Here is a 27,662-nt window from a genome sequence, read left to right on the forward strand (position 1 = left end):
CCCAATCACTAATAATTAAAGTTAATTGCCTGTAAAATAAGAGTACCCCATTTAGAAAATTAATTCCTTCCTCTCCCACTCTCTCACATACATAAGCCAGCCTCTAAGGAACAAACATACAGATAATCCTCAACTCACAAACCACAATTGGGACCAGAATTACCATCACTAAGCAATGCGGTTATAAAGTGTGACTTGCTTTGTTAGACACAGCAATTCGGATATTCCTGTTTGCCATCATTAAGCGAATGGCCTGGTTGTTAGGCGAGGAAACTGACAGGAAGTTGCAATTCCCAGGCAGGGCAGATGAAGGAGTGGGTGAGGAAGTGCCTGGGAGCCTTAGAACTGTTTGGATTTTCAACCCTAGGAGTAGAGAAGCATCTGAAGCCTCCCCCCCACTCTGGAGCTGAAAATTCTCGGTATTGAAATCCAAGCAGGATTATCTAGGCTTATGTTTGGTAGATTCCTGGCTCAAGAGACTATCATCCGATTGTATGCAGAAAATGCAGCCTGATTTTCAGTACTATCGCAAATCTTAATTTCACAGAATCAATTAACTCTTGGTGCTATTATGCATAAATATATTCTTAGATTTCTTTGTCAGACATAATCAAAGATGAAAGACACACAGGCAACATACATTTGGAACCCTTCTTCTAATGAGGACCTCCCCACCCCAGAACAAAAGTGACAAAACCTTCTGAAAATGCGAGTTTGGGCTTTTATCTCTTTCACCCTAAGAGTAACAAGCTCACGACCAGGAGTCTTTAAAATTTATAGCATTCTGTAGATAAAACAGTAAGATTTTGTGGTATTCAAAGGAATACTTAAAAGAGCAATATCAGCAAGAAGAGGGCAATAAATATATGTGTCAGAAGTATGAACATCTGATGCATGACATCAAGCCAATTATTTACACCCTATTACAAGGATCCCGAACCCCTGGCCCACCACCAGGCCTTAAACCTTTCGGAACCGGGCAAGAAAAGTGGTGGGAGAGAGCAGGCATGTATGTGTGCATACCCACTTGTGTAAGCACGGGCGCCACACGTGTGCAACCACCACCCCTCCCCCGCCCTGCTGCTCTGAAAAACTGAAAATACTGGGGAACTCTGCCCTATTGGATGAGCCACGGGTCAAGTACACAAAGGAATTGGAAAAATAATGTAAGCAACTAAATAAAAATAAAAATACAAACTAAATGAATAAAAATACAATCTTAAAACATGACTCTCGTATGGGACAGGATATAGGAAATAAAAATGCAAATCAGGAGCCAGAGCACCTGAACCAAAGCGAGGAAATTAAAAATGGATTCTTTAGAAATTGTATCAATAGGCTGGATGCACAGCCAATGTCTGTTTCATAACCTCATAAGCTGAATCAATAAAAATGAAAGTGATTACCATGCTGAAAAGAAGCAATTAAATCTAACATTGCTAGATAAGATAGATACATAGACCAACAGACAGACGAAGATGCAGCCATATAATGAGCCAGAACAGACAAATTTTCATAATTGGAATGCATTAATTTACTGATGGTTTACAACAACTGATTCAAAAGAGACATTCACATCAGACTAAACAAGACAAGCGACAACAAGGAATGAATTTTATTGTCCCCTAAGGAAAATATTTTAAAAGCAGATCAAGCCAGGCAGTTATTCTCATTTACTGCTAAGCTCCTCTGGTCAGTATAAACTGTTCTATTTCCTCTGTTATTTATTGATACTTTTATTCTTTTCCACCATCTATCTATCTACCTTTTATAGTTTTATGCGGCTATTTATTCTGCTATTTTAAATATTTTAGGAAATTATAACTACCAAAAAATGAGGGGGGGGAACGCACACTTTTCAGATGATGCTGAACTTCATCCCCCAACCCAACAAACAAAGAGCAGTTTGAGTCAGTGTGGCCAATAATGAGGGATTCTGGGAGATATAATCCTGCAGCATAAAGGAAGGCAGATTCCTGCGCCAGAAAGGCAGACACTACTCAAAAGCTCCTGTAAGAATCAGCAAGATGATGGGCACTCACTTGGGAAATCAGTTTGATCCAAAGTTCCTGACCTGTGCATTTCTGGACACAGATTTGTAAGCAGCTTGGTAAGGAGACTGCGAGTTATAGTTTTGCTTTAGGCCCAAAATCAGCTGGGTGACCTTGGGCCAAACTCTTTCTCTCACCAGTAGGAAGGAGATAATGGCAAACCACTCCTGACAAACCTTGCTAAGAAAAGTGCAGGGTCTTTTTCCAGGCAATCTCCAAGAATTGGACTTGATTGAAGGGAGAAAAAAAGAGAAGGGGAAAGGGAAAGGGAAGGATCCTGTCAGGCTTCTTGTAAGCCTATTTTATAGCAGCCTGGTTGTTTTAGGACCAATAAGAACTGCTTTCCTTGCTCAAAGTTAAGGGACGGGCATGCCATAAGAAGGCATGAATTACTAATATATGTGAATCTATTCCTTAGGTTGAAAAAAGCGGGTTTCAAATAGGTGTTCCTGTTCCTAGTATACAGAAAAGATGCTATTTTTCAGAAAGCTAATGCAAGGACACAGGATCCTACCACATATAAGACAAAAAATGGTAATGAACAGCAAGCTTGCAGTTTGGAACGTGTATATGTTTCCACTGTTAACTTTCCACAATCAAATTAGGGGAGGGGGAAGAGACTGCCAATTTCCTCAGATGACCGCTACTTAATTTTTTATTACCAGACTGTTTATGGTGCTGTATCAGGAATCACTCTGGCATCATTTTGCTTATATTTGTACTATTCTAAATGTAAATATATCATGATAGAGAAGGGAGAAAATCAAGCAAAAGTAAGAAGAAAACAGGATAAGAAGAATGTGGCAATAATACAGGTAGAACTTGACTTACAACAGGTCACCTAGGACACCTGACCTAACTTGGGGATACTTATGATCTGGATTCAAGGTTCTAATAGTTGCACACACACACACACACACACTCAGTTACATTACCACACTTCAGATGCTCAGCAGTGGAGACACATTTACTGTTTGCAACTGTTTGCAGTGTCCTGTGGTCACTTGATTGAGTTTTGTGATGATTTTGACAAAAACCAGTGTTTATTCCTGGTTTTCAGCAAAACTGCACCCATAGCAAGCCACTGGTCTGCTTAATAACTACAACTTTCACTTAATTACAGCGGCATTTGCTTTACAACTGCCAAAAAAAAAAAGATAATAAAATCAGGTTAGTTACATAACCGACCCATATTATGTCTGCCACAAGTTAGAACATGATGGGCAGGCTTCATTAGGATCATACTCTGATGTCTATTTGTATTATATACGATGGTATTGCTCTGGAATAAAGCGGCCAAAATAATGAACAAAAGTATGCAACAATTAATTAAATGTAGAAATTCAATAATTTGTTTCTATCAGTTATATAATTACATAAGAACATTTTGGGGTAGGTTTTGAAGCATAAACAATTCAATGAAGGAGTATAATAAAATATTACTATTAAATAATACAACAACAAAAAATATCCCTGAGAAATGGAGGCTACAATCAATTAGCAAAACGTTCAAGCATATTTAAAAGGAGCAACATAGACAGATGGAAATCATATCCAAAATTAGCCATATCCAAAATTAGCTCATGTAACTACTAGATCTAAGTATTCTTTCTTGAAACAAAATATATGGTTTTAGCCTTTCACATTCCAATTGCTAAAATGATTTCAGTTGCTTGGGAATGAAAATAAATACTTTCATTATAGTTTATTAAGTGAACTGAAAATGATAAAAATTTATCAGCAACTAAGGTAAATCTGAATAAGATAGAAAGAATTTTGATAGATCCTTTCTCCATGGATACATACTTGCACTTTTGTTGTTCTTAAGATATTATTCAACTGTGAATTTTCTTCTTACATACAATTGCAGTACCTCTACTATAGCTCTATTCCCCCTAGTCCTAAATTACCAAAAAAGGTACACAAAAATGCCTTTAGTTGAAGCTTTAACAGTATCCATACAGAAATCTGCTACCAAGCATGCAGAATATATACAGCCCCAATCAAGACTTTTACATTTCTTCCAAAGGACATGCTCTAGAAAACTTAATACTATATAAAAAAATGATAGTTTCTTCTGACAAATCCTAAAATATTCTTAAACTGCCAAATTCTAAAAAGAATAAATCTCTCAATCTAATACACTATGGCTTTGCATCAGTAAGCTTTTAATTGATATGTTGCCATAGTTTGGCTTGTATTCCTACAGATTTCATGGCCCATAAGAAATCAAACTACGTATGTAGTTTTGAACTGCTATGCATAATATTTTTTCCCTTGCATAAATGTTCTGGCTATGGGATTGGAAAGGGGAAACCTATAAAAATCTCCTTATAAGACTATTCCAAAACAGTCTGATCTATAATGACAGCACAGACCATGCTTTAAATGAAAATAAGCCACAAACCAAAATTCTACCCACGCAGAGCAATATGAATTGAGCAAGCAACCAAGAAAACAAACTAATAATTACAATTGGGCCTCTTGTGAAGTGCAAAGACAACTCTGTGCAAAGAATATTCTCAAACCCTCTTTGTTACTATTTATCTGTAAATTGAGACAAACCAATAAGCCAGTTTTTGTCCTAAAGCCTTCCTCCCAACCATCTCAAGTTTTACAGTACATAGCAAGATCAGTATCCACTTCAGAGCCATATCACCAAAGTCTATTTTTCTCATTCTAATCCAACCAAATTCCACTTGAAGCAGCAGGAAAGAAAATACGCTTTGGCCGTATCAAATGAATAGAATACAGAATACAGAGTACAGAAGAGTAGAATAGAGTTGAATTTAGAAATGGAACAGTGAAGGAGAAGGAGAGAGAAAAATGAAGTGGAGAGGAGAATGCAGTTGGGTGGAGTGGGGTAGGGTAGGGTAGAGAATAGGATAGGATTAGGATTACATATACTGTACAAAAAGCCTTTAAGAGAATATATATTTGTATTTGTAAAACAGGATATCGTCAGAATAAATTTACTAAGATAATGAAAACGTAATAGTCATGACAAGAACAAAATCAAATACTTTATCTAAAATCTTTAAAAGGCTTCAGGTAAATCAGCTTGGACTATTTTTATGTCTTGAATCTATTTTGATGTTTCATCAAAAAGTTAAAAACAAAATAATTCATAAATGATATCACATCCTTTTAAAAGTACATTAATCAAGCTTTTTCTAGATCATGTTGGAATCAGTTGATATATAGTACCATAACCTCTGGTAATTAATCCCAAAATAGTACAATGTAAGAACGGGTGGTTTTTTTTTTTTTTTTTTTTGGCTTGTTGTGCCAATACATTTTAAAGTATGAGAAGCTAAAAGCTAACTTGCTAAATGCTAATATAGCAAAGGTGCTCGAAGATTCCTTAAGATAAGAACTGTTTATGTATACTTGGTTTCCATTTTTTAGATATATTAACAAACAAATTCTCCCAAAATATATTACCTCTGCCAATATAAATATTTTTGGACAAAAATATTGAAAATCTATATTTAAATGTAATATCTCTCCATAGTATTGTGCATATTCTACAAAATGCTGTTTCTTAGTATGCTTTTTTGTCTTTTCATTTTTAATGTGTTGTTTAAATAAAAAGTCAAAAAGACTCTAATATCAGCAGGAAGGGTGCAAGAATAAGTCCAGAGATAGCATATTCCAAAGCATGGGAGTTGCTATGGAGAAGAACTGTATTTGGACTCACGTAGCTCTGGAGGGAGTATAAACAGGACCTAAGCCTTCCTTCCATACAAGCAGGCCCACACCAAACTGGTTCTACTTGAAGGAATTTGGAGCCAAATCATTTAGTATAATTATATGTGGTTGTGATGCTTATGTGCTCTGAGGAAGATGAGACTTATGCCAAAGATTCAAACATACTGGACAGGTCCCACTAGGAGTCAAACAAAGACTCTCTCTCCCATTAAAAATATGGTGAGACATAAATTGCAGAAAGCCATACAGACTCGGACATCGCCTGGGTTAACAAGGTCTGTGCTGGATGTCAGAGTTCCTAGATATCTGTTGAAAAATGTATTCAGGACTATTGGCTAAGCAACCAGAGCCAGCAGCTGCAGAACTACTGGAAGAAAAGGTGTTTACTCATTGCAAATATACAGTGATACCTTGCAACAATATCTGTAGCACCATCAAACATCCAGATCTACCTATCTCAGGTCCTTGGAAAGGACTTGATAGTTAGACAAAAGTGCCAAACCCAGTCTGAATATCTGGCTGACTATGCAACAAACAACAAAACAACAACATGATGTGAAAATAGGTGTCATACAGTAAGCACAGTGCCAACATTTAGGAGCATGCATTTTTATCAGTTTTTTAAAAAGAACTTTCATGTAGATATCCTAATCCAAAGTTATTTAGGATCTAAATTTTGAATGCAATCCAGTAGCAAATTAATAGACACTAGAATTCTTTTAATGCCAATATTAGACAGCAAGCTCTGCTATCTTGTTTTCCATTACCTGCAGTTTATGAATTCTTTATAAGGACAACAGCAAAGCTCACTTTCGCTACAGTTTCCCAAGTCCAGGAATGGGTAAACATAACACACCAACCATAAGCGCTAAAGGGGGTTGCTTCTCAATATTGTCTTTGGGCTTCCAATGAATAGGATGGTTCTATGAATACTTTAAGCTACATAACCATTCTTCATCTCTCTCTTAATTCATAAATAACAGAGAAATACAGCTACCAATAATTAGCCTGCTAACATGTTCCTACCATCTACTGTCAAGCTTCATAACAATATTAAACTGCCACCTAAATCTTGAAGGCAATATAATAAAAGTGCTGCATTAAAAATGTATCCCTGTCTCTCTGACAAAAAACATTCCATCAGGACAACAAAACTAATTTGATCTCAAAATCAGATGATAACCTAGACAGAAGTATTTCAACAACTACAAATCCTACAAAAATATATGGAGCTAGACCATGACCATTCTGTTAACTATTTCCTTTCCAAATCCCAAAAGATATGGCAAGGAAACAGTATTTTAGACAGTAAGGATCTTTCATTACTTTATCCCAATCCACACAATTGTTCAACCACAATTGTTCTATTGTTAAACTATCTCATTCAATTGTCACAAGCTTATAGTTGAGTGCAGGAACAATATACACCCAGAACATGAAAAAATTGCTTGGTTAGGGATTAATTTTTAAAGTATTCAGGAAATGTTAGCCTACAAAAAAAAAAAAATCAGACCATTTATTTGTTATAGGATCAAATGTAAACAACATCCTTTGCATTCTTTAATCACAATTTTTCAGTGCATAATGCCAGACCATACTAAGAAAATTGAAAGGGTGTGTACTCATGTGGGGAAAATTCCATAACAAGTCTGTTTAGAGCCAGTATCTAAATACTGGAAATTATTTTTGGGGCTTGAACAACAACATCTAAGTAAAATAGCTATGATTAGGCAAAATTTTCCAGATATTTTGTAAAGACTAAGATGGGAACATTTTCCAGAAACAAGAGATCTGATAAAATTTTCATGGGTGTTACTTAATTCATAATATATGCTAAATTAGGTGAACTTTCCACTGCAAAGCACCTAGATTTTTTTTAGGCTTGTTCTGCATGTGACAAATATCAAGTGTTATTCACAATCCATGGACAGGAGAGGAGACATCTCCAGTGACTGGAATGGGAAGTGAAAAAAACATAGAAAATAATAAGAATACATTATAGCACATGGGTTCATTTCTCTTAAGTAAGGTTCTGGAAGTAACATCAACATGAAGGAAAATAAGAAGTGAAGCTTTAGTGTTTCTTTATCTGGTGTATCTCAAACCAGAATCACCATTCTATCAAACCAGAAGAGGTATACCTGTTTGTGATTCTAATCAGTGTCAGGCTGGGGTGGCATTTGCCTCTTCCTAAAGAAAATTTAAGTACTCGCAACCCTAATTTTACTCACTGCACTAGTATGCTTCCAACTGGGATAATGTCCATCAAACCATCTGCATGTCTCTCTTTGCTCAGCCTGCACCTGCTGGGCTCCATATAACACTGCAGCATCTCTGAAACTTTATGCTTGAATACAGCCCTCATCCTAATTAACTCAAAAATTCCATCCCAAGCTCTGACAGAACAGATGTAATAAAATGTCTCAAACAGACCAAGCCAGATTGGTGATCACATATTCTGCAACACTCTATATCAAACCAATTATTTTGTTCTCCTTTCAGGAAAGGATTAAATATTTCCATGTGCTTGAAAAATAATTGAACAGTAGAGTGAAAACTTAAAGCAATTTGGACAGACAGATATCAAAAGAATTGTTTGCAATTCTTCTGTTGTATCCTGTTGCTAATTGTTTCAGTTTAAATTCTAATATAACAGCCAAGAAAAAGATCTATGCCACAAAGATAACGGCAGAGCTGTAATTTGTGAGGGTTGATACTACTTTGATAAATATTTAGGAGGCCATTATGTAAAAGTCAGAGGCAACCCTCTCCATTATCAGTGAAGAAACCTGCCTTCTCAACTATCCCAAAACACCTGTTAGAAAACATAAGGAGAATGTCTCGTTCCTAATATGCACATGGACATATTGCATTTAAATAAATAATAGGTTTGGTTGCTACAGTTCTTTTAACCACATCCCATTCATTTCAATATATCTTGCTAATGAGAATTATGCAAAAATATTCCTTGGGGAAAAAAATCACTTTCACTTTTAGCCCCTGCCAAAGAGCCTGATATAATAAGATTAAGAATAAATAGGCTGGATGGGATGCTAATTCATTAATTCATAATCCACGTGTAGAATTGATGCAGAAGAAAGCAAAGGAGTTTATTCAAGAATGTATAGCGAAGAGAACTATCCATTCTTAAATAATGTATGCTGCATAATTGCCTCATCACTCTGGAAAAAGAAAAAATATTTATGACAGCTTATAAATAATACTGAGATTTTCAGGCATGTCAAGCTATGGTTTGTTATTATTCAAGAAAGCTATAAACTCCCTCAACCTTTCTCTTGACTTTATGTCAATTAATTGCTTCTTCTATATAACAAACTGTTTACATCCAAACTAGGAAAATATATGCCCTTCAAAACAGTATTGCAAGTTAATTTCTAATATGGCTTCAAACTATTATCTGAGCTAAAATGGGAAAAAATAACTCAACCGGAGGTTGCAAGTGACTCCAAAACCACTTAGAATCTGAATGTTGTATTGCCAATAAACAATAAATAAGAACCAGAAAACATGGCCAAACTTTATTATTTGCTTTAACCAATAAATCTGCATTGCCATGGATTCACGCCACCAAATATGCCGGTTATTAGGGAAAAAAAGTATTGATAACACTCCATGAGTGAACCCAGATTCCAAAGCCATCTGTAAAAAAACCTACAAAATGTTATTTGAGAGCGAGGGAATCAGTTTAATCATTTATCAACTAAACAACATTTATTTAATTACTTGTTTATTTATCAAGATTATACTTTGGAATGGTAGTTTCCAGGAAGAAGTTTACAAGAGAATCAAGTCTGAAATTTGTGAAAGACAAAGATTAAATGTAAGCCTACCAGACAGTGGAGCTATGTTCAGGTTGCTGGAGCCTGCAGAGTAATATTAAGATGCTGCACAGGAAGGAAACTCATCAGAGAGCAGCTTAATCTGTCTAAATATTTTCACTACGTGCACGGCACTCAGCCTTCATTCAAGGCATAGGAATGCAGACTATTTCTGGAGACGTTTTTGCACATTAAACTACAAAATAATATTTTTATGACCATCATTCTCTCTTCTTCTTTTGTGGCTTCAGGATACAGTTAATGTATAATGAAAAAGTTAATACTGCAAGAGGAGAGGGGGAAGAGTACAAAGAAACAGAAATCTTAGAAGAGAGTATATATGTGCTTGTGAGTACACACGTGTGTATAGATAGATAGATAGATAGATAGATAGATAGATAGATAGATAGATAGATAGATAGATATACATATATACATATATACATATACATATACATACATACATACATACATACATATATAATTTTATTTTTTTTCTTAAGTTTTCGCAGGTACTTACATGTATGTTATTCAGCTTTGTTCGGGTATTTTCCCACGTCATTATAGTTGTGCTTTTAAAGTTGTAGCAACGTTTCGGCAGATTCTCATCTGCCATCATCAGGCCTGATGATGGCAGATGAGATTCTGCCAAAATGTTGCTACAACTTTAAAAGCACAACTATAATGACGTGGGAAAATACCTGAACAAAACTAAATAACATACATACATACATACATACATACATACATACACACACACACACACATACATACATACATACATATATTTGTTTTCTGAGGTTTTCGCGGGTATTTGTGTGTGGATCTTTGGTTATTCGGGTTTTCTCCCGCGTAAAATTGGAAGTATCTAGGCGATGTTTCGATGAAGTCTCATTCATCATCTTCAGGCTTGTGTCTTCGGCTTTGTGCTTCTTGGAGTAATGTGAGCTTGCAGCTGCTTCTTCCTTTTAACTGCTAGTGGGGGTGTGACTTGATTGGGTGGGGACTTGGCTGTGTTCTGATTGGCTGGGGATGTGTTCTCATTGGTTGGGGGGTTGGCTGTGTTCTGATTGGTTGGGGGTGTGTTCTGTTCAGGTGGGGGCTTGGTTGTGCTCAGGTTAGTCTTAGTTGCTGGGGGATTTGAGCTGGTGAGCTGTGATCCTGCTGTTTGGCTTCGCGTTCGTGGTCGTGCCACATCTTCATGGTGGGCGTCAGTTCGCTTCATGTATGGGTCGGAGGGGTTTGAAGCGGGTAGTGATGCAGCTGTGGTACGGCTTCTGGTCCGTGGTCGTGTCTCATCTTCTGTGTGGGTGTGAGTCTGCTTTCTACGTGGAAGTGTGGTGGTAGCATCTTGTGTGGCCCTCGTGCATGTGGGTCTGGTGTCATTCTTCATGTTAGGTACTCATTTGTTCATGAGGGCGGGTTTCCAAATGGCTGGTAGGCGGGAGGTATCATCTCATTTATTCATGTTGTGTGGGCGTTTTTCTATCTCTATGGCTTCTCTGATTATTCTGTTGTTGAAGTGTTCAGTTTTGGCGATAGTTCTGGTATTTTTAAACTCAATCTCATGTCCTGTGGCTTTGAGGTGTTGGACCAGGGAAGAGGTCGGTTCTTCTTTTTTGATTGATATATATATATATATATAATAAATTACCATAATGGGCAAACAGCAATTTTGAATTCTAAATATAGCACAATATGGGAAACTGGCAAAATATAGTACACTATAGGAAGCCAGAATGCAAACTTTAACTTTCTGGTGGGCAAAAGTGGACAGTTTGACAACAAAGTCACATACACTGAAATCTTTACCACTCAATTTGAAGCCTTATTTTCTCCTTCCCAATGAACCTATTAGGGAAACTGTTTTTGCAACAGTGCATACAACTGTCAACAAGAAAACTGAAAAATGAGGAAAATATTTAGTGATCTAGATCAGGGAAGGACAACTTTGAGGGGTGGCCTTTTTCACCATTACTGCTACTGTTACTGCTTCTTCTCCCCTTCCTTCTTTTTCTTTTTTAATAGAGCAAAAGCCACAGTATATAGGATAATGAAGTAAATTTTAAAAAACCATGGAAAAGCTGTAACACATGGGAGCAAATCTATGCTACTTTTTAAAATCTGTGTTTGGGTGAGGTTTGGAAGGTTTTTAAAATATGAGATCAACTTTATGTTATAATGTATATGTTTTCTACTTTAGAACAGCAGTAAATAATATTGCTGGTTTACTGCTGCAGTGGTCATATGAAGCTCTGAAGCCCATAAAGGAAAGAGATCACATGCAACTTTGGGAATCAGGTTGTTTAATTTTAAACACTTCATCTCAAAGTATGAATGCACCGCAGGTCATGAGCAATGATTCTGAAAGACTCAATCCAATCATTCTTCCTAATAGTTTAGAGCCAGTCAGCAATTAAGCACAGAAGTTTCATTGATTCCACTACCAATTTTTACATACTGTTAAAGCTGCAACATTAAAGATGCCAAATGCATTACAAAGCCACGGAAAGACATCATTACAGAACTGTATTATTATAGGCTATTATTGCTTTCACAGAATACTTAACCTACCGTTTCTGTAAAGACACATTTTCTTCCATCCCTGCTTTAAAATATTACCTTATGAATTATAGGTGTAATATCTCAGAGATACGGGCCATAATTAATGTCTGCATGCCTTGACTTCTGCTGGATCAAACTATTACTGAAACTCAGTATAAAAGAAACCTTCAGTGGTATAAAAATTCTGGAGAAACAGGCCTAGACACAATTTAATAAAATAATACTTCCTTTAAATAATTAACCAGACTATGGCATTTCTTTAATATTACCAAGGCTTTCTTCCTTTTTCAGCATTATTACTGTGTGTCACCCATCCTCCAGAAGCGTGCTGTTCATAGTAATAATCTAGTCAGGAGTGCAGGAACAAAGTTTAAGATGCAGAGTACCCTGAAGGAAAACTGTATTTATTGCTTCAGGTTTGTTTCTTCTTTGCCATCTGCATGATTTACTTACCATCTGTGGCTGCCATGATTTTAGCAATAAAATCAGATACACTTTTAAAAAAAGAATTTTGTTTTATCACTCTTTTCCTTAATTATTATGTTTAAGGCTTGATTGTTACCAACTAACAGCCAAATGTCAAAAGTAAATTCATGACAAACATTACAATAGAAGTATGAAGTGGGTAATTTCTGGATAAACTGCAGTAGACAAGCAAACTCCTCAGTCTGTCACCCAATTAACTACAACAGCAAAAAAATATCTCTTTTAACATCTTAAATTATACTTCTGAAATCAAGATAGATAGTTGACTTCTCCATAGAAAGAATGAAATTAGTTCAAATATTGAAACACATTCTTGGGGTCAGTTTTTTTTTTAAAGCATGCAGTGTATTTTTCACATGCAGCTTCAACTGGTATATCACAATTTTGGAATAAAATGAAATGGATCCCAAGCTGAAAATTTACACATGCCTGCTTTGGTAAAATCTTTTAATATATACTGAAATATTGGTAAAACAGGACCAGTGAACATATTTACTAAAAATCACCCTCATTTATAAAATGCCAACATACAACAAGCAATCCTACTTTAATGCTGAAGTATATGAAGCATCTAATATTTCTTGGTAGCATTATTAATACAATTCAATTGCTTTTCCAGTATTAAGTTGCTTTTCCAAGGTAGTCTGATAACCCCTTTCAAGCTTTCATCACTTCATTAGTATTGTAAATATTTCTGGCCTGGAAAAGAAGAGCTATTTGAGTTATTGCCTTATACAAGAAAAGAGGAAAATTAGGAAGGAAGCACTACCGTTAGCCAAAGCTAACACTCAACAGGATATCATGCCTAAAGTACAGTGTGTAGACAGCCTAATAAATATGAGTTGAGGCTGAGGTAATTTCCATTGAAAAGTATCATTAATTTTCCACCACCTATGTGTATCTCAAGGGACTACTACAATTACAAGGCTGACCTACTGAAAGGTATAAGGTTAACAAACTTCCAGGAGAAAAAAAGGAAGAGAAAGAGGCTGAAAACAGCATCAGATTATACCTTTAAAATTTAAACCATTCTTTCACAGTGGTATGTTGTTTAAGAACAAAGCAAAATTCATACTGTGCCTTTGGTTAGTGACACCTACCAGATAAATTCTGTAAGCATCAATCCTCCTGATTTGCCCCCAGCACTTGTCTGTGTCATTATACTTTGTCTCATCTTCCACACTGCATGAATGATTGCTAGTCACAGTACTGACAAAAAGAAGCAAAACAGAATATTAATATTCATCTGAATATGTGAAGACCCTTATTCATAAATATACATAAAAGTATGTCCATAAAACAGTTACAGATCAAGTAATAACAGCTTTTTAAGCAGCAGATGATGTAGCTAGTATGACAATTGCAACTATTCCTTAGCTAGTTGGTTATGGCAATGGTTTTCTATTCTGCAGTTACTTCTTATCATTGTAATACATTCTGCCCTAAGCATTCAGCATTCATGCCACAGTTGGATTATTAACAGGTACATTTAGCTTGCATTGAATATTTGCATACATTGACAAATATTTTTCAGGAATTCAAGTGCTGGTTTTCACTTTCAAAGTCCTAAATAGCTTGGGGCCTATCTGAGAAACAATTTGAGCTGCAAACAAATATTAAAATTTGCCATTAGTTTGATTTGTGTGTTATCAACTCTTAGCGACCACATGGATAGATCTTCTCCAAGATGATCTGTCCCCAACCTTCAAATTTCTCAATGGCATACCCATTGCCATTCTTAATAGAGTCCTTCTCCTTTCCTGCTGATTATCATTGTGAGCTAGATTCATGATTATTTCTAACAATGGTTTTTAAGTATAGTCTGGCTCTTTTAAGTTTTTCAGTATAGTCTGAATTTCAGTTTAAATTTCAGTATAGTCTGAAATTGACTTGAAAACTGGGATAGAAATTGAAGCAAGCACATCAGTACATAGTCAAAACCATCAATATGAAATAACATAATATTTTAGCTTTTTTAGTAAATGAATACATCCACAATATTGTTACCAAATGCATACCTACCAAGTCACTTGCATGAGAGAAACTGGGACAGCAGCTGCATAGATTGCTAGATCACCATATAAATAGATGATTATACAGAAGTAAAACAAATTCACTCCCACTACAAAGAAAAATGAAAAAAATAAAATAAACTATTGCAATTCACAAAATTTTATCACATTTTTTTTTAAAAAAAGCTTAATATTTTAATCATGTCTTGTTGAAAATTACTTTTTTAGAACCCATGGATGCTGAAACGAAATGGGCTCAAAACACTGCTTGAAAAAAAGAATCTAATCAATGCATAGTGGAATTAAATCTTGCAGGCAAAAATATGGTATCTATCTAGTATCTTAAAATCTGTAACATTGTTTTCTATAATTATTTCAAAATGTTACATTAAATACACACACACGCATACACACACACACACACACACACACACAGAGTACTTTTACACTGCCCAATAATAATAATAATAATAATAATAATAATAATAATAATAATAATAAGACAACGACAACAATAATCCTATTAGCAGATTTCTACAACCTAGAGTAGAATACCTGCTACCCAGACTGCAATTTGCATCTGTTATTTCACTCAGAGTATATAAAAATTATGGTAGGTGCTGTATGATCATACTGAAATTTCATTTTATCAAAGCATACAGTAACCCACTTTGTCAAGGTAGTCCTTGATTTCAGACTGGCTCCAAGTTCCAAAGTTCTACCTGGGGAGTACTTACAACCTGGATTCGAAATTCTGATGATTGCTCCCCCCCCCCCGCAGTCATGTGATTTCACTTTGGGCACCTGGTAACTGGGCCACATTTACAAAATGTTGGCAGACTTTCATGATGTGTTTTGCAACCAATTTGCTGAAAACCAGCATTTAGTTCCAGTTTCCAAAATTGGATATTATTAGTGTTTGGGGATTAACCCCTAGCAGAGTATTGCAGCAGTAGTCAAGCCAGGCAAGCGAGAGTGGAAGGGCCCCAGAGTATACACACACTGAACACAAACACTGTTTGTAGTTTAAATAGTTTTTAATCCATTTAGAGTTTAAAGCATTGTCATTCAGTCCATTTGTCATTCACTATATTTCCATCCAGTAAGACTCACTATTACAGTCCAAGTTAAGAGTCCTTACAATATCTTTATCAGCCGATAAAGATATCTTCTCCTCAGCAGTAATCAGCAAACAGTAGCAGACAGGATCATCTCGGTCACAGGCACAGTACAAACAGTATTCACAGTTAGTCACAGTAAGCTTTCCAGCTTCTAATGCTTCCTTATATTGTAACTTCTAACCGCACCTTAATCGGCTAATTGCCTGCAACATTGTGCTTAAAAGTGATAAGCACTTAAACCATGATATCTAAGTTTTATATATTTATTCACCCAAACCATATTTGGTATCAATGTTATACCTAACAGATATGATTCTAATCTTGCCAAATTATCATATGATTTACAAAAGGCTATGATGCAATACTTTTTCTTTACAATTTGGGGACAAAATTATTGATATGAAAAGAAGCTTTTATGATCAGACATCAAGAAAGATAAAGAAATTCACAAACACATCAGCTTGTTTTTCAAAAAGGAACTGAAATAACTCAATCTAAACATATTTCATTTTCAAAGTAATCAGGCCAAGGACAGAAGGTATTAATTCAAAGACAGAAAGAAAAAAGGAACATAAGAAATAAAAAATGGAGTATATTCAGCTTAACACTAGGAATGGTCTTCCCCAATCTATTTGTGAGGATGGAATATATGTGCTAACAGTTATATAAATATGCACCGACTGTATACATAGGCACAATTCTATTAAAACAAAGTATTTTTCAGTCCAGTTTAATGCTTGATGATTTCATAAACATGTCTATATGTTTTGGGCAACAATACATTTGCAAACCACCCATATCTCACCAGTGTTGAGATTAACTCCATGCCTGCTCAAATAAATAAATAAACAATTTAAATAAATAGTAAATAAATAGTCAACTTTTTCTTCTGAGTTTTGGCTTCCAATCTAGCCTATTAATTATACTTATTTTTCTTGACAGTCTCCCTTTCTAGTATAAAACACATCTGACTCTACTCAAGTTTTGAGATCAGCCAAGGTCACCCCTAGCAAAATACAAGTACTACAACAAATGGCAACTCTCTTTTCTTGGCCAAAATAATGCCTTTTACATTAAAAAAAATCTCCCCAAACAGCAACATGATGTCTTCTAAATGGGGTCAACGAAAAAGTCTTGCATGTCTTCAGAACACTTTGCTCAAAAGATAAATGGAAATGAGCACTATTCACCTATGCCATTGTTCAGCAGTATTAATTCTGTAACTGTTTAGCATATATTTTCCCCATCATAATTTGTGTCCCACTTCCTGAAAGAGTATGTTGAAGCCTGACCTGATGCAAAGCTTGGACAGGCAGTCATTTGTTTGAAGCATCTGGCTCACCAGTAGTGACAAGCTTTCTAGTTTCCTCTATACTGAAACATGATCAATGTCAATTATATGTATTTTTTAAACAAATAATTATCTATGAACTCCAGTAATCACCAATATATTTTTGCCTGCTGAGGTCTGTGGCCAGGCTGGGTTTTCACTTACCTTACAACATGTTCCTCTCTAGATACTTATTTGAGGGTTCTTTATGACCACCCAGACTTCAACATCCAACTAAAACCAATGATGCTAGGCGCGTAGAGTCTGTTGCATATGCAAGTTCAAATTGTAACACTAGAGGAAATTCACTTTCTACTTTCTAGGGAAGTATTATGTCAAAGCCCACTAAAATGTGTATCATCATGAATTAATGCATCACACAATATGCAAAAAGCACAGTGCATGCCAGTTTCAATTGCTAATTGTATAAGTGGGCAGTGCAGTAGAATCGCCATCCCATTTATAAAACCTCCATGTCAGGATTCCGGCAGTTGCCCCACTCCATTCATTATATAACTTCAATAGAAAGAGCCATCCATTAATTTATTCCTAGTATATCTGTGCCACTGTATAGCCCAGAAATGGTTCTAAGCAATGATATTTCATAATGAATAAGTCAAATCATTTTAGAGTATGCTAACAGATGGAAACCAGAAAAAAATCTTGTTTATGCCTACAACATATTCTTCTCCTAAAAATATTTTTGTTCTTAAAAATTATTAAAACTCTTAGTGTATCTTAAGAGGAAGGCATAAAAACAATTTTAAAAACACAAAATACTAGCTATCTATTAATACTGATATGTCTATCAGTAGAATAGAATAAAAACAAAACTATTTCTCTGCAGTAGTAATCAGTAATTATGTCCCCACATTTAGATATTCATAATATTAAAATGAGACAAAAGCAGCATGGAAAAGCATACTTGTTCCCAGCTTGGGCTTTATTATTTTTAAAATAGTAAATAGATTAAAATATTCATTAATTCTTTAACACCCATTGCAGCTTTTCCCCCAACTAAATGTACAAAAACTGCAGCTATAAATGCTTATTAAAATCTTATTCAAAGAAAAAAATCAAATTCAAATTAATCTAAAACCAAATAAAACTTGAACATTAAAGACATTATTCATGCATATTATTTATTAAACTATAATGGATTTTTGTCAGCCCTTTTGTAAATGCTAAATTGAATATATAGTCCCATTAGAGAAAAAAATACTCTTAATTAGGAGAAAGAGAAATTATTCTCATGAAACTCTGACAAGAAAATGAGTTTGGAATAACATTCAAGTTTAAAGTCACTCATCTAGCAAGTTCAAGATAGCATTTTCAACTTTCTAGAACAGTTAGGTACTATCAGGTTGATCCAACCAGGGTTGGTCACTGGGACCAGAGGTTTACTCTTCTGACTTTCATACTTGTGGTGGAGCCAATCATTAGGGAACTTCTCTCTACCAGAATGTGTGCTTTTGGGTTATTCTATGCATAGTATTTATGTGGTGCCTGGTTGTGTGTGGCTTTTTAGTTGTTAATTAGGATGCTGATGGCCAACTATTAAATCGTTGCCTGTTTTTTCCTTGTGCTGCCAAGTTCTCGGATCCTAATACCTGATAAGCTGGTGGTAAATCAGCACTCCTGTTGACTGTCAAGGGGCCCATTTTCCAGGCTTCAATCATTTGCCTGGCTATTTTTATACCCACTCGGCCAACAATGTTAGTAGTTGTGAAATTAAACATATGTCCTTGTTCATTGCAATGTGAAACTACTAATGAGTTCAGGCCTCGTCACCCGACTGCTCGCTTATGTTTTTGCAATCTGGTGGTTAGATTCCTCCCTGTCTGTCCTATACTGTCTATCAGGTTGAATCTCAACTCCGATGAATTTGGGCCACAGATTCACTATTTTACCATTTTAACAGGCCCCTACTAATAAATAAGCTCTTCAAAGGACATCCCAGTGATCACCTTGACTTTGTCCTTCCACGTTACTTTCTGTCTCCTTTTGTTTTTATTTTTCTCATGCACCCAAAACGTAATTTTTTTTGCTAGTCTTTTATAATCAGGTGAACAAGTATACCCATGTAAAACCCTTTCCCCCTTTTTTCAGCCAATGTAGACACATAAATATAAAGATGATATAACTGAACAAAAACCTACAGTATAAAAATATTGTCTATTCAACATAAAATTAACAGATATGCCATTGCCTTCCATAGAAAAAATAAGTCCACCTTTAATATTAGATTATTACTCCCTCTGGCAGAAACAACTTCAAGTAGACATTTCTTATAACTGTCTGCCAGTTTCTGACATTGAATAGGAGTAATTTTTAATTCACTCCTTCATGCAGATTGTTTTCATCTGTGCAATATTGGGAGGGATTTCTTGCATGCACAAGTTGTTTCAAATCACTCCACAGAATCTTGATGGGATTTAGACCTAGGCTTTGACTTAACCATTCCAAAAGCTTCTATTTCCCTTTTCTTTTCTTTTTCAGCCATTCTTTGGTGAATTTACTAGAATGGTTATTGCCATTGTCATGTTGCAAGGTCCACTTTTAGTTAAGCTTTTGACAGATGATCTCACGTTATCCTCAAACACCCTCTGGCACAATGATGGACACCAAAGCACTCCATACCATAACCTCGCCACCGCCTGCTTTACAGTTAGAATCAGTTTCTTCTGGTAAAATGATGGCTTTGGCTTTTTGCATGTCTTCTGATATTGCAACCAAATATCTCAATTCTTTATCTTGCATGTTCACAGTACACTGTTACAGAAGCCCCAGTCTTTGTCTAGGTGTTCATGAGCAAACTTTAGCTTGTCCTTAAATTTTTTCAGTAAGCAATGGTTTTCTCCTGACACACTTCTCATGTAGATCTAATTTGTGCAGCTAATGGAAGTCTCATGCACTTTGATACCAATAATAGTGAGAGCTAGCTACAGGTTACATGGTAAAATTCTGGGGTTTTTAGGGATCTTTTAGGCATCTTGTGAACTTGCTGGGATAGCCTGACCTCAGCAAGTTGGCACTTGTTTGAAATCTTTTCCATCTCTTAATCATCTTCTTGACAGTGGAATGATTGATGTACAATTGTTTGCAATCATTTCAAATCCCTTTCCCAGGTCATAGATGTCTATAATCTTCTTTTTGAAAATTATGAGAGCTCTTTTAATCTAGACACAGTGACACCTCACAATTCAACAACGAAGAGCAAATCAAACTAAATATCTGAAGTTTCAATAAAGCAGGTTCATTCAAGATGCTCTCTAATAATGTTCTAATCATTTGTACCTGATCTGGTGCATCGAATTTTAGGTATTTGAGATACTGGTAAATCTAAAAATGTGCTTACTTTTCCCAAATGTGAAATGTGCATTTATGTTTATTTCAACCACAGAATGCACTACAAAACATAAGTACTGCATAAAATCTGTTATATCAATATTGTTGAAATGAAACTCATATCTCTGTGTTAAAATACATTGACAAATTCATTTTTTTACAAGATTGTATTTATTCACAGCACGTGCTTGAAATTTGTGTATTTTTGCTTGTCAATCATCACCTCAAGGGAATAGCGAGTGTTTATTTGGTCCATAATAATCTTAAAAATCATTTCCAAATCCATAATTCAAAAACATTTCTTGCTCTCTCTTTCAGTGCCCAGTATACAGAAATATGTTTCCAGTGAAAAAACTATTATTTTAATTATTATTTTTTGTTTTATTGTAATGTTTTTATCCCTCGTGATCTTTTCTAGGTGTACATTGCCTTCTTTCTTCATAACCTTTTAATTTCTCCAGTTTTCTATATGTCTTCATTTCGGCATCCAAGAAAACAAACTATTTACTACCTTCATTTCTTCACTACCAACAGTAAGTTCAGGCCTGCTGGTTTGTTTTAATTTTCTTTAAGAGTTAATATTAAACTCAATTTTTCACTTTTATCATCAGCTCATTATTTTCTACTTTCAGTAAAGTGATATCATATTTATATCTAAGATAGTTTAAGCTTGTATTTGATTTAAAGAATCCTGCCATTTTAAAATATATCAACTAATATAATATTGATATTCAATTAATAATAACTAATGCCACAAGATAGGATTACAAAATTTACTCAGTTACAGCCACACCCACATATTTAAGGACATCTTTTTTTAAAATATTATTGCCACTCCATTCGTTCATATAGCTGCATTTCATATAGCTGTATTGCTTATTCCTAAAATGTCATATTTAATACCTTTCAGCTTTGTCCATTTTAAACTTGTTGGTTGTCCAGGCTTCTTACATGTCATAATCCATTACATAATTTCTTGATTTACATTCCTTTTGAAAGGTGGTTTAGTTTATTTCACACCCAGACAGCCACCTCTGTATTTGCCAGTTACTGAGCCGAATGAGCCCTTAGCTTCATTCCCCCCCCCCACACACACACACCTTTGAACTTTCCTGGCAAAGCTGATCTTTAAGGAACTCCTGGGTACTATCCGCACTTTCAAGGTTATTTGAAGTTACTGGGCCTTTCTACCATATCAAGGTGATAATCTCCTGGAGGGGTATTTTGAATATATCTCAGTCAATGTAAGAACAAGATAGCAGCTATTTTAAAAGCTAATACTTGGATTCTCGAGGAAAACCAGAATTAGGAACAGCTGTAATATAATCAGAGATATACAGTAAAATTAGACTTTCATTCTTCAAGCAGTCCATTTTTCAGATTGACATTTCTTATGCATTATCATTAACTAAAGCAAGAGATCTTCTCTTTTGATAAAATGAGATAAGATGTATTCTTTATCATTACCTTGAGATTTATTAGCCAAAAAACTTTCTCAGTAAGCATGATATTAAGAATTATTTTTTTTTAAAAAAAATCACCACTCAAAAGCTTAATTTCTACAAAAAAAAATCAACATATAGACAATACTTTTTAGAAGGTCGACATGTAAGAAAGAAGGATTATGAAATGGCTGCTATTGTTCATTGTTAAATTAAACCAACTAAATACATTGCTCACTGTTCAGATCCTTTGATTCCAGACTTGAATATATATTTAGTAATGCTTCTGATAGGGATTTTAGTTCAATAGATTATAATCTAGATACTTAAACAGAAAATAAAACAAAGATGCTCACATGACTCATTCTTTGGGCTACAAAAATGGTTATGCCTTCACTCCTGCTTATGATTTAAAGTAATTCTAAGAACGTATTTCTGTTTTAATATTCTGTATTCATTTGACAGACAGAACTTTATTTCTGTCATTAACTAATAAAAATACAATCAATAAAATGAAAACTATCTTCTAACAAGAAGAATTACTATAACCATTTGTACGGGAAGCTTACACATTATATAGCAAACTTTTGCTACTTTTAGATAAATACACTTATATTTATTGTTTTATAAATAGTGCAGATAAAAGCTATATTCATAATTATATATTCATATTCATCATGGGTTTCATATGGGGTTTCCTGCATTTCCCTTTCAGGACAGCTGTGAGAAGAACATGAAATAGAACTAAAAATAAAGCTCTCCTAAATTTGGGAACTGTGATAAGATGTAACTATGTGGCAGGTTCAGGTACTAACATTTGGTTATTTACAGTTACAATATAATTGAGAAGATTATGAAAGAAAGCAGCAATTTCTGTTTGTTCTTCTACATCTACAAGATCCTTTGCCATAATATTGATCTAGCGCAGGGTTGTCAAACTCGCGGCCCGTGGGCCAGATGCGTCACATGCTGGCCTCACCCGCGCCTGGTCTAGTGAAGGGGTGGAAAGTCCCGATATGTCACACGACAATGCCGTGATGATGCAAGTTTAACACAGATCTAGAGTGATCTAACTGTAAGATTAAGTTGGCATCATTGGAGAAACTATACAGACTCAAGTTTCTTTTGGATCACAGTTTCCTAGGAAGATTTGTAATCGTCTGCAAATATTAGATGGGTCAGTTTACTAGGGTTAGGGGTTGAAATCATTGTTCTTTAGCCAATCTTGTGGTTCCCCTGAAGAACAATGGCTTTCCTTTCTTAATTCTTCAACAAATGTACTGTTTCATATAATTTTTTACAATAAAGTTATGATTTTGTTAAACATTGTGCCAGTGTTATTTTATAAACAGTCATGGAACTTCATTGATTGATTCTTTCATTACTGGACACAAAAAAGGAAGATCAATGGATTTCTCCAGGAGTGGTATATGACATATATGCCTAGAATCCATTACTACAATAAATGACTCCAGAATCCCTGTTAGAGCAGGCCAAATTATCCTTCAGAGTTAGACACCTTTTATGGAAATTGTCAGAAGACTCTTTCTCTTTAAGACTACATACCAATTCCCTACAAAGTACAGCCTGAAGTCTTATATGTCTTAGCTTAAATTGGTAAAATAATAATTTCACATGTATTGATTCTTATACAATTATTCCTATTATAAGGAAATGTGCAGAATATGCAGCAAACACAAAGACTTCCTTTTTTAACAAACCTATAACTTGTCTGTGTATAACAGCAATTATAATAGAACATGATATTCTGAAAATCTTATTCTTTGCCTGCACTATATCTTTTCATCCTGGTAGCAAATCTTGCCAGGTTTTAATTGGGCATTATATTCTATATATTCAGTGTGATTGCATAAATTTGTTTTAGCCTGTTCTAAAACTATATCACATAGAAAGCAAGGTCAGAAGTTAGCTCTTAAAAGCAAGTAATTGATGTAGTGCTGATTTCATTTACTGAAAAGGTATACAGAATTTCCTCAGTTGTAGGAAGCCTGGCAAATGCCAAAGTGAGGCATGGAAAGAGCAAATTGGAAATGATGGATAGCAGTTGGGAATTTCTGACACCCAATAACCTCCAAGGAAAACTGAGTGAAATCAGAAGGGAACAGCAGGGAAGACAATTGCAAAACTATGTACTTTGAGAAATTTGATTTTTCAGCATTACAGGTACTCTTCAATTTACAATTATTCACTTAGCAACCATTCAAACTTACAACAGCATCGAAAAAGGTGACTTATGACAGTGCTTGCGCTAACAACTGTTGCAACATCCCTACAGTCACGTGGTCAAAATTCAGATCCTTGGCAACCAGCATGTATAGACAATGGCTGCAGTGTACTAGGGTCATGTAATCACTATTTGTGACCTTCCCAACCGGCTTCCAACAAGCAAGGTCAATGGGGGAAGCTAGATTTGCTTAATGACTAAACAATTCATTTAACAACTGCAATGATTCAGTTAACAACAGTGGTTAAAAAAGGTTAAAAAAAGCAGACATGACTCACTTAACAAACACTTGGCTTAGCAATGGAAATTCTTGTCCCAATTGTTCTCATATGTCGAGGACTACCTGCACATGTTTCTGTTTGTAAAAAGATGCAATTGCATCTAATCCAGAAAAAAGATACGAATCAACAAAAGAAGCTTTTAGTCTAACTGAATCAGGAAACTAGAACATTTAGTAAGAGGCAATCATTCAAATCTTTATATTAAATAAATAAATAAGTGTGTGTGTGTGTGTGTGTGTGTGTGTGTATCTTGTTATCTAGATATGTTTGAACCAGAGACCTCCTATAGGATTTCCACATTCCTATAGAAAGCAATGCTGCACAGGGCGATAAATATGTACAAATGTCATGGTTCTATCTTCAGTTTCAGTATGTACATTTTTGCTTCATATCACTATACTACTAGACTGTGATGCGTTTCTAACCAAACACTATTTAGAGACCATTTAAAACACTACACTGTGTGCACACCAAAATATTTTGCCAATACTGACATCCATAATGTAAAACCTCTATAGACAAGAAGCCAAAAGAAGAAATGGCAGGAAGAGAATTTATTATTCTTCTATTTAAATTCGTTGCTTGATAATGTATGCCTGGATTTGGAAATCTCTATGATCTTTCCAAAGCATTCTAATGCATCTAGGTATCTTTCTACAGATCAAAAGAACAGAAAAATCATATGACACATCCCTATCTTTTATTTTGCTATAACTGTTCATTATTAGCTTTTTAAAACTTCTTCTGAGAAAGAAAGCTAGTATCACAACCTGCCTATAATAAGTGAAAAAGAGCAGAATAAATTTTGTTTGAACTGTCAACGAAAGAAAGCATTTGCTTAAAAAAAATTAACTGTTTAACCTGCATTCACATATGTGATCTGAGCACCCCCTACTGTGTAAAATTACTCATAGCAGATATAGAGAGTTAATGCTACCATATTATTCCAGAGCTGTATTTCTCCAACATAAACATCCCTCCAGCCACCCTATTTAAAAAATGGTCCTATTCATGATAAAAACAAAATCTTTTTTTTTCTTCCCAAGGAAGACATTTATTCAATGCTAAGGTATACAGTAAGAAAATGTTCTAATGCTGAAAAGGTAATCCTACTTCAAAGGAAAGCAAAAATATAGAGATGGTGGAATAAAAGTACTCCTGCATACAAATAGCATAAACAAAATGTAGCTTTGCATCCCATTTATCCTCATTATCTCACTCCCCTTCATTGCGTACAACTTCCTTTAATTAACTATTACTTCTTACCAGATAATTACCGGTAGATACAGTGTAAAGTCAGAAAGACCCACCTTTGGAAGGATGGGAAGATAAAGTTAGCCAACACATCTCAACCCTTACTAACTCACTTCAGATGACACTGACCAGAATACTTCAGCCCTTGCTATGAATACAAAACTTAATGAAGAAGAGACCAAAGGCCCCTGATTCCATACACTGGCTTATTCAGTTCCGGACCTTGGGAACTATCACTTACATATGTTTGATCTATTTTCCATAACAGCCATAGATACGGATAATGTAGATGTTCTCAGCCAGGCCATCACCAATAAAGCTTATACTTAGGGGGAAATTGAGGGGGGAAGAGGAAAGCGGGGAAGGAGGGGTAGAGGGAAATTGAGAGCTTTTTGACAATAATTTAGCAGTATTCCACTCTCTGTATTAATGTGCAGGCATTTCCTAGTTTGTGTTTACTTGAAAGTATTCCACAAATAAAAACTGTAAGCATGTTTTAGGAAATGAACCAGGTAAGGTTTAAATAAAAACCCAACAAAACATATCCGAAATATAAAACAGGGCCTTAATATCTTAAAAGTAGTTACCTTTATTGAAGAACATGGAGGCCATCTGACCCATTTCTACCCTTTCGGTGATTTCAAAAATATTAGGTGCTCCTCGTCTCTCTGAAAATTAGAAGGAACATTTTAGACCCATGATAAGTCCAAGCTATTTATATTATAAACTGATTCACAGGTAGTCCTCAATTTACAACCATTTGTTTACAACTATTAAAAGTTACAATCCCACTGAAAAAAAATGACATGGCCGATCCTCACACTTATAATCATCAAAGCCTCTCCACAACCACCTGATCAAAATTCAGCCACCTGGCAACTAGCATGTATTTACAACAGTTGCAATGTCCTGGGTTCACATGATCATCACCTGTGATTCTTCCAGCCAGCTTCCAACAAGCAAAGTCAATGGGAGAAGCTAGATTTGCTTAACAATAACCCTTATCAACTACAGTGATTCACTTATCAATTGCCTTGCTTAGCCATGGAAATTCTGATCCCAATTTTGGTCATATGTTGAGGACTACCTGTATTTTATTTATGAAGTACCAATATGCATATATAGATGAAATTTAAAAAAAAAAAAGAAATATTGCAATAGATACATATTTTTAAACTGATTTTAAGCCGTTTTATAGTTAAATTGCTCAAAGTTCTTTTGTTTTTCATGCTTTAAATGACTCCTTTGGTTGTACTACTGAGTAATGTAATTATGGGCCAGAATTAAGAGGGGGAAAAGTCTCTCCTTCTCCCCTCTCTGAAGGAGAACAGCTGCTTAAATAGGCTGAAGAATGGCTGAAAGATTTGGCTGATTACTCAAAAGAGTAAGTAACTGGGGGGGGAGCTATGTTCACCATTTTAAAGACTTTCCCCACATAATTTCCAAATTTTAATTTTTTTTTATTAATGAAGGTAAATGTGTAAAACATAAAATAGAATGTTTTGGAGCTCAGGCACAGTGTTGATGTTCTAATTCAAAACGTAAATCCTTCATAATTAATCCACATGATACAATTATCTATTTGAAAAATTTAACAAACAACATGCCACAGACGTGAAGCACAGTAAATAATTTCAGGATGACATAAACCCATTAGGAGGACTACACTGTAGAAATAATCCACTATTTCTATATAGTTCTTATAATATTCAACAAGATCAGTCCACAGCAGTCTTATGGAGAAACGTACGCATGAGATTCCCCACCACCACTATTGCTAGAATACAAGCTTAAAATTGAAACTGCCTATCTTACACAAAGAAACCTATTGTTATAATGCACAGTACAAAACCATATCTTGAATTTATCAAAGCAGGCAGAATATTTGGAGTAAAATGTTTTCACAAACAATTCAAAAGAAGTTATTCAATAACATTTATTTAGCAACAATATTTTCTTCCCTTTGGACATGATATT

The 27,662-nt window shown here is 35.1% G+C and overlaps 1 protein-coding gene across 5 annotated transcripts in view; it reads right to left on the reverse strand.

Annotated features, from left to right (window-relative positions):
- The window catches only part of SLC38A12 (solute carrier family 38 member 12), a 78,629-nt gene that overhangs the window by 32,352 nt on the left and 18,615 nt on the right, over positions 1–27,662 (reverse strand). For all 5 annotated transcript variants that reach the window (XM_087955834.1, XM_087955835.1, XM_087955836.1 and 2 more), the window contains exons 6-8: positions 26,273–26,353; positions 14,675–14,774; positions 13,753–13,861 (exon numbers count right to left, since the gene is read on the reverse strand). In XM_087955834.1, coding sequence (XP_087811960.1) covers positions 13,753–13,861; positions 14,675–14,774; positions 26,273–26,353 — 290 coding nt within the window. The remainder of the gene's footprint in view (positions 1–13,752; positions 13,862–14,674; positions 14,775–26,272; positions 26,354–27,662) is intronic.

This window comes from Notechis scutatus, chromosome 2 (assembly GCF_049901735.1).
Source record: "Notechis scutatus isolate UNSWTSFEM ecotype Mainland chromosome 2, rNotScu1.2, whole genome shotgun sequence".
NCBI lineage: Eukaryota > Metazoa > Chordata > Lepidosauria > Squamata > Elapidae > Notechis > Notechis scutatus.